Here is a 9,580-nt window from a genome sequence, read left to right on the forward strand (position 1 = left end):
ATAATATAGAAGTACAGAAGGCCATTTATACTTATGTCTGATGCTCTGAAGTTGTTATAGATCTGAATATAATCTTGTTTATGATAGTTTGTTTTAATATTCAGTGGTGTAGTAATTTTTTACTTATTAAAACTTTGTTAATTATTGGAGCTTCATGGAAATTAGATTTAATTAAATACAATTTAAAAAACCTTAGTGTTTGCTCTTGAGAAATATTATAATAATATACTAAGATACATCAGTTCATTTATTATTCCATTCTTATGTTTATAATATAGAATTATAGAAGGCCATTTATACTTATGTCTGATGCTCTGAAGTTGCTACAGTTTTGAAAATAATCTTATTTATGATACTTTGTTTAAAATATTCAGTGGTGTAGTAATTTTTACGCATTAACACTTTGTTAATTATTGGAGCTTAATGGAAATTAAATTTAATAAAATCCGATTTAAAACATACTGAACATTACTGAGTATTAATATTTTTTAACATGAAAATATAACTGTATTCTTGGTGCAATTAAAATGCACAAGATACAACGCTAAATTAAAAATCATGCCAAAGTATGGTATATTTCGTCGGTTCATTTCATATGTTACAGGGCTCGACCAGTCACACCTTCTTTTCGTCTGGAATGTTTTATACATTATGCATTTATGTATCAGAAAGCATTTACTTTTATCAGTAAACTTTCACAAATGTTACCGATATTTTACTAGCTGACAAACAATATATGTTTAATATTCAAATGTTAATTCTTATTTAAATAACTTTTCTTTTTTTTTTCCGCCTCGTTAGTTCGAAAATTTTTAGTATTTTTATTAGTATAATTTAATAATAACTAAGTGATCTTTTTAAAATAATAAGTCAATTGAAAAGTCCCCGGCCTGATACATAGGTGGCGTTACTAGAATTAAATCCATATGTTTTTTAGTTAGCTTTGACCCTCAAAAGATGCGTGTATAAATTTGACAGCTGTAGAAACATTTTTCAGGAAAATCAACCATCAAGGATTGGTATGCTAAGTTTAGACGTGGTCAAATGAGCACCGAAAACGGTGAATGCTGTGGACGCCCAAAAGAGGTTGTTACCGACGAAAATATTTAAAAAATCTACAAAATGATTTTAGTGACCATAAATTGAAATTGAATGAAATAGCAGACACTCTAAAGATATCAACTGAATGTGTACATCACATCATTCATGAATATTTGTGTATGAGAAAGCTCTGTGCAAAGTGGGTGCCACGCGAGCTCATTTTTGAATAAAAATAACGACGAGTCGATGATTCAGAGCAGTGTTTGAAGATGATCAAGTGTAATAAACCCGAGTTTTTGCGTCGATATCTAACAATGGATGAAACATGGAATGAAACAAAACAAAATGAAACAAAACAACTCAATCATTTCACTCCGAAGTCCAATCGACAGTCATCCGAGTGGACTGCACACGATCAATCCGCTCCAAAGCGTGGGAAAACGCAGTCGGCCAGCAAGGTTATGGCGTCTGTATTTTGGGATGCGCGTGGAATAATTTTCATTGAATGCCTTGAAAAAGGAAGGACCATCAACAGCGACTATTACATAGCATTATTAGATCGTTTGAAGGGCAAAATCGACAAAAAGGCAGCATTTGAAGAAAAAGGAAGTTCTGCTTCAGCAAGACAATGCATCGTGTCAAAAATCCATGAGTTGGGCTTCAAATTACTTTCTCATCCACCATATCCTCTAGATCTGGGCCACAGCGACTATTTCCTGTTCTCAGATTTAAAAAGAATGCTCGCTGGGAAGACATTTTCGTTGAATGAAGAGGTAATGGCCGAAACTGAGGTCTATTTTGAAGCAAGGGACAAATCGTACTACAAAAATGGCATCGAAAAGTTGCAGGGTCGCTATAATCAGTGTATCACCCTTGAAAGGAATTATGTTGATTAAAAAAACTAATTTTGCCAAAAAGTGTGTTTTACTATGGTAGGCCGGACATGATGATATGATAGGTAGACTTTTCAACTGACCTGTTTTACCGAAGTCTTAATGTAAAATGGATTAATATTCTTACTATGACTAGCATATTGCTGCCAAGGACTGATAAATTCTAAGATGACACTGCCTGAATCCATGACCTCTAATATATTCAAAAAAAATTCCAAACTATCTGGGTTAAGTGACCTTAAGCCAATATATTGCTTACTCGAAATATTTTCCTATAAAAAATGAACTTCTTCAAAGTAGTGATTAAATTTTAAATTGAAGGCACTTTAACAAATTTATTTTTAGTTGGGCAATACAATTTGATACTATATAAGAATCTATTTGGACCATAATTTCTCGTGTTTTGAACTTCCTCCTCTATTAAAAGGTTTGCATTCAGTTCATAATTTTCGTCAACTACTTTTCTTCTTCTTGACCATATAAAGAAATATTTGAATTTTAAAATATCTCAATCAGTGCCACTAACGGTTTAATATAATTCTTATCTATAAATACATTATCTCATTGATTGCTATTCAGTTAAACTTTTATTAAATTAAGCTGTGTGTAAATGAGTCATATAAAAAATTAGACTATTTTCCGACACTCTATATATAAACATTTAAATAATTTAAAATTCCTAAATCAACACTGGTTATTTAACATGGGTCTACGTGAATTATTTGTTTTAGCTATATCAAGGCATCACACGTTCTCGTTTGTTACATTAACAAGATAAATTATAAATAAAAGGACCCTAATAAGCGCGGAATCTTATAGGGTGATTTATGGCTTTCTCAAGACAAAGGAATTGGAATTTGCATTTTATTTAATATTTTAATGTCTAAATCTGTTGTTTTCGCCTGTAGGGTCTCTTTGTTCTATGTTAATCAACGGTAATTGGTTTATAAGCAAGAAACAATACAGTGATGTTGAGTTGAAAGTGTCCTTGTTATTTTGGTCTCGTTGTAGGAAATGCTAATTAATTTTACTAATTAATATGGCTGAACAGGGGCAGCGGACCAATTGGTATATATATTATGCAGCTTTTTCTAGTAAGTTTGGTTTATCGTTTAATTAAACAAAATTACAAAATTAACTTATTTTAGAATCTTTGACATTTAATTTACTTATATTCTTTTATCTATTATAACTAATAAAGTTATCTTCAACACTCTGGCATAAGAAACAATGGTTGAGGTATTTAACTTAAACTAAAACGTCATAAATGATTTTGAGTTCTGTGGTGTCTAAACATACAGTTGCAATTAATCAAGTACTAGGTGTGTTAATATAATTTCGAGCGATTTTCAATAGATGGCATAATTGATTTAATTAATCCCAGATATGTTAAATAATGATTATTTATATTATTATAGATTATGTAGTAGCTGAAAAATAAAGATGTGAAAAACTTCAAAACATTTGTTATATTTTACAAAAAAAAAACTCTCATATGCTGTCTTTATTTTCTTCTTGGGGCCTCCATGGATCTTCAAAGATTTCTTAAATTAATGTGTTTTCATCCTTTACAAAAGCGAATAAAAAATGGCGAAAATTATTCCAGGAAAATATTCTAGGAAGGAAATATCAAGCAAAACTAGAATGCAAGACAATTTACGGACCCAACTTAACATTCGGTTGTTTATTTCTATTTGACAATATCTACGTAAGATACTAGTAACAGAAATGAAATGTATCTCGGAAGAGTTAAGGGTATAAACACGATGAGAAGTAATTAAATAAGAAAAGACTTGAACAAAGAAACTGTACGGAAAAGGAGACAACTCAATTTGTGTGGACAGGGTACCATAAGCGAACTTGAGATGAATGTTTTTCGACATAAATTCTAAACACAACGAACCATTTTATAAGCTTTATGGTGCTACTTCGTCATATCCCAATTGTCAGCGAGATTAGTGAATGAATTCACCATATTTGTCCTTGAAAAATTATAGATCAAAGGTGAAGCACCCATAAAAACAGTGGTCATATGAACCCAAAATCTATAGTAACTAGTCGAATACTATGATCAAAGGCAAATAATGATGAATGATTTTGTCGCAATACCCTAGTACAAACTGATTTCGTATATTTTTAAGATTGTCTACTATAAGACATTATAAGTCTTATTCACGCTCTTGTACGATGATATAAAGGTTATTTCTTATTCCTATTGCTGTTAAGCAGGTTACGTATTTATAACTTATACCGCAACTAGACTTAAGTCCTGAAAAGGAGTTAATGACGTAAGATACGCTCGATTTCTGACATTCATTGACCTTACATTGTTCTAAAATTTAGAATCTCATTCATTTGCATTATCTTACTTATCTATATAAATATTTTTGAAGTAGTTAAATGTAAAGAAAATATACTAAAGCTAAGGAATTAAAATATTTATTTTTTTCATATACATATGACCACAAGGATATTTATGGATTTATTATTAAATTGGTTTAAATTATAATTTGATAATAAATAACATATATTTAACAAAAAAATTGAACCGACTTCAAAAAATAAATAGGGAACTCACTAAAAATTTAAAAATAATCAAACTTTGATTTTTAATACAAAAAAAAGTTTTGAGATAAAATATGTACCTAAGAATCATCGAAGTCGGTACGAGCAACAAATTTGCTATTTTATATTAATATTTAAAAAAAGGAGACTTGGAGGAAACAAAAAAAGACAGTTGAATACAACGGCATAGTAGATTATACGTATTGTTATATTCAGAGTTGAGCAAAAACATACTTTTCTTTAATTAAAATGTAAATTACGAAATTCGAAATACAAAATATTTTTAAGTTGTATATTTGAAATATAAGTTACACAATACAGTCAGGTAGGTTATTTAAATAGACTAGAACTAATACAGCCTAGCCTATTAATAAGTAAAACAAAATTTTTTTAATGAACACTAGATTTTTATATGCAAAGAAATCAGTAAAACGTAGAGCCCAAAAAGACTTTATTATTAACTGATAAGTCACTTTCATTGATCATAGGCCAAGTTTGGGATTTATTAAAACATTTGTTTGATATTGAGTCTGATCTGTTCAGCTTTTTGTCTAATTTTCCAGAGATAATATATTAGAATGTTATAGAATGGTTAAAAATTAGTCATTATTATTTTTACATTAAGTTAAGTCAAGTTCAGCTAAATTCCAGTTGGTTAGTTGAAACATTGAACATGCTATGTCATTTCTCAAATATTTAATTAAAAATATAATTGAAATATAAGCTACAAAATACAGTCAGGTGTTAGGTTATTTAAATAGACTAGAACTAATACAGCCTAGCCTATTAATAAGTAAAACAAAAATTCTTTTATGAACACTAGATTTTTATATGTATCGAAATCAGTAAAACGTAGAGCCCAAAAAGGCTTATTATTAACTGATAAGTCAATTTCATTGATCACAGGCCAAGTTTGGGATTTATTAAAACATTTGTTTGATATTGAGTCTGATCTGTTCAGCTTTTTGTCTAATTTTCCAGAGATAATATATTAGAATGTTATACAATGGTTAAAAATTAGTCATTATTATTTTTACATTAAGTTAAGTCAAGTTCAGCTAAATTCCAGTTGGTTAGTTGAAACATTGAACATGCTATGTCATTTCTCAAATATTTAATTAAAAATATAATTGAAATATAAGCTACAAAATACAGTCAGGTGTTAGGTTATTTAAATAGACTAGAACTAATACAGCCTAGCCTATTAATAAGTAAAACAAAAATTCTTTTATGAACACTAGATTTTTATATGTATCGAAATCAGTAAAACGTAGAGCCCAAAAAGGCTTATTATTAACTGATAAGTCAATTTCATTGATCACAGGCCAAGTTTGGGAATTATTAAAACATTTGTTTGATATTGAGTCTGATCTGTTCAGCTTTTTGTCTAATTTTCCAGAGATAATATATTAAAATGTTAAAGAATGGTTAAAAATTAGTCATTATTATTTTTACATTAAATTTAGTCAAGTTCAGCTAAATTCCAGTTGGTTAGTTGAAACATTTAACATGCTATGTCATTTCTCAAATATTTAATTAAAAATATAATTGAAATATAAGCTACAAAATACAGTCAGGTGTTAGGTTATTTAAATAGACTAGAACTAATACAGCCTAGCCTATTAATAAGTAAAACAAAAATTCTTTTAATGAACACTAGATTTTTATATGCAAAGAAATCAGTAAAACGTAGAGCCCAAAAAGGCTTTATTATTAACTGATAAGTCAATTTCGTTGATCATAGGTCAAGTTTGAGATTTATTAAAACATTTGTTTAAGATTGAGTCTGATCTGTTCAGCTTTTTGTCTAATTTTCCAGAGATAATATATTAGAATGTTATAGATTGGTTAAAAATTAGTCATTATTATTTTTACATTAAGTTAAGTCAACTTCAGCTAAATTCTAGTTGGTTAGTTGAAACATTGAACATGCTATGTCATTTCTCAAATATTTAATTTAAATGTTATCTCCAAATAGGACATTTGTATTTTAAATACTATTCAAATAAGCACGTGAACATTTGTTTGTTCATTGATTTGTTTAAATAAATATGATATAATAACAATAGTGTATGTTTGATGTTTATATTCTTGATGATTTATTAATTGGTTACCGTTATGGAATCAAGTATTTAATAGCCCAATTTGTAAAAATATAAAATTTGTTTTGAACTCAGATCAGATGTTTCCTTTTAATTTAGAAATTCCTAGAAAATAGAAGCTGTCTGATGTCTTAATTAGTGTATAGAATTTGATTTGTTGCCAAATATCTGAAATATTCTTCAAAACATAACTGGCGTTATAAATATTGATGATATGTAGTGGCTGTTTCAAAGAACGAGTTTTATATTAGGTAAATCTGAGTAAAACATTGTTAAGACCAATATGTTAATTTTTTATGATAATAAATGCTTTATTTAAGATAAATATTTAGAAAGTGTTTTGAAATTTTGGAGCAAATTTGGCCATGACAGTGGTTCAAAGGTAATCATACATATAACATAATATTGAAAATGAAGAATATTTATATTAGTGGGTCACGCAATATTTTAGAGTTTTTGAAAACACATGACTTAAATACAAGGATAATGGGTGTCCTGTTAGTCGTGAGGTTAAAGCATTTCATAAAGAACTGGAAACATGCGCTGGTCTCTGTCATTCCTAAAAAGAAAGCCAAGTCCAATTCATCTGACTACAGGCCCATCAGCTTGATTAGTTCACTTTCCAAACTTGCCAAAAAAAGCGATATTACTCGCTTTAAACAGCTTCACAGACACACACCACATAATCCTGAATGAACAATTCGGCTTCCGTGTCAAACGTTCAAGCCTTCATCAAGCTGATCGCGTCACAGCTACAATCCACCAAGCATTAAGAAAAGGTCGAAAAACTGGAGCCATCTTTTTAGATGTTTCCAAAGCTTTCGATAAAGATGGCACCACTGTCTAATATTCAAAGTAAAACAGGTTGGTCGGCCGAATGACCTAATCTCCCTGATAGATTCATACTTGGACGACAGGTCCTTTCAAATGAGGATCGGTGACGCAGTCTCCTCTCGAAAATAGATTTCCGCAGTCCTGCAAGGTGCTCCACTAGCCCCTGTATAATCTTTACATGGCATGGAGAGCCAACTTGAACTACTCCAAGTGTTCCAATCCAAAAAAGTACGCGCGTTACTCAATGCCCCATGGTTTATGAGGAAAAGCAGGTCATCTTGGTAAAAGAAAGAAAACGTCCTGTTAGTTTCAACCTAAGTGTCGTTGAGCAGTGTTTTTAACACACGAAAAGTGCACATTATAATTAGAGATGACAAATGAGTTACAAAGTAAACTCAGTTATCTGTCAAAAGCGATTATAAAATATACATAGATTGAATATTTGTCTTTGCATGATATTTATTGTATTTCGACGTCATAAGGAAATTGTACAAGACAATTGATATGAAAATTCATGATTTTATTTCCTTTTGGAGATGATAATATATTATTATTACTTGCTCGTTAATTAATTTGCACTTTTAAATTGCAGGTAGTTTTATTGCCTTTGCCAGCGGTTGCTGTTACACATGGACTTCACCGGTTTTACCTAAACTCAACTCATCATCACCTGACGTCAATCCTATAGGAAGACCACTGAGTATATCCGAATCAGCATGGATAGTTTCAATGATGAACTTGGCTCTGATACCTGGAGCACCTGCCGCAGTAGTGTTATCGAGGTTTGCAACTAAAAAAAACATCCTCCTAATGACTGGGGCCCCTCTGTTGATAGCTCACGCCATGCTTTTGTTTGCCGACCAGGTTGTTTACTTCTTGATAGCAAGATTCTTGATGGGATTCGCCTGTGGTGTTGAGTGGAGTGTTCTACCGACGTATGTTGCTGAAATATCCGAGGACAGAAATCGAGGTTTGTTTGGGACACTTACTGGAGCAATGTCAACAGCTGGACTTTTAGTGAGCTATTTGGTGGGCCCCTTTGTATCAATAAAATATTTTTGTTGTGTTAACATTGCGACTCTATGCTTGTATTATGTTTTGTTTTGGCCTTTTGTGCCCAACAGTCCCTATGACCTGATATCCAATAGTAAACTGGAGGAAGCTGAGCAGAGTTTGAGGAAGCTTCGTCGTACCACAGAAGTACAAAAGGAATTAAACTATATGTCCGCTTTAGTCTCCTCCAGTAACGATAAACGCGTAAAAGATCTGTTCATTGATCGAGGTCTATCTAGGGCATTGGTATTATGTATCACTCTGATGATAATTCAACAGCTCTCTGGTTGTGCTGCGCTATCAAGCTATGCTCAATCGATTTTCCAACTCTCCGGTACCACAATTCCTTCAGATCTTGCCGCTGTTATAATCGGAACCTTTTCTTTGATATCTGGTTTGATTAGCAGTACCTTGACAGATAAATTGGGCAGGCGCATACTTCTCATTACGTCATGTTCAGTTTCTTCGTTAGCTCTGTTTAGTCTTGGTACTTATTTCTTTCTTTTAACTTCGAATGTTGATACCTCAGCGTTATATTGGCTCCCCCTGGCTAGTCTAATTACGTATATGTTTTCTTATAATTTAGGTTTGATCATACTCCCTTTTGTTGTGGTAGGCGAAGTGTTTCCTTCTAATGTTAAGGCGCCAGCAGCAACTCTTGCTACTCTGAGCAACTATTCTATGTCGTTTGTGGTCACAATTTGTTTTCCTTATTTGGTAGAATATGCCGGGACGAGTGCTACGTTTCTAATGTTTGGTGTAATATTGATAATAGCGGCGTTGTTTTGTTATTTTAAATTGCCCGAGACCAAAGGAAAGAGCTTTAAGGATATTGAAATAATGTTGTACTCAAAATCTTAATATAATTTACTATTATCTGTAAGAGATTCTTTTTTTGTACATTAGTGTTAAGGAAATGTTAAAGCGTTATAACATTAAAATATTATAGATTAAATTATTTTGTATAGTATTTGCGTTGACACCCACTGTGAGATTCTAGAAATGACATATTAGCTTCAAGCTACAGTTAATTTTATTTCAACCTAACATATTTTGTGCTAGTTCACTGTTGAGTATGTATATTTCTGTGTG

General features: G+C 31.2%; 1 protein-coding gene across 1 annotated transcript; it reads left to right on the forward strand.

Moving 5' to 3' along the window:
• The first annotated feature begins 2,846 nt into the window (after positions 1-2,846).
• Positions 2,847-9,443, forward strand: LOC143191663 (facilitated trehalose transporter Tret1). Its single transcript, XM_076396982.1, has 2 exons — positions 2,847-3,028; positions 8,028-9,443. The coding sequence occupies exons 1-2, from the start codon at positions 2,974-2,976 to the stop codon at positions 9,347-9,349; spliced, it is 1,377 nt and encodes a 458-aa protein (XP_076253097.1). The 5' UTR covers positions 2,847-2,973; the 3' UTR covers positions 9,350-9,443.
• The last annotated feature ends 137 nt before the right edge of the window (positions 9,444-9,580 follow it).

This window comes from Rhynchophorus ferrugineus, unplaced genomic scaffold (genome assembly GCF_030347505.1).
Source record: "Rhynchophorus ferrugineus isolate W39M unplaced genomic scaffold, kcgeb_rfMv2 rfM2, whole genome shotgun sequence".
Lineage (NCBI taxonomy): Eukaryota > Metazoa > Arthropoda > Insecta > Coleoptera > Curculionidae > Rhynchophorus > Rhynchophorus ferrugineus.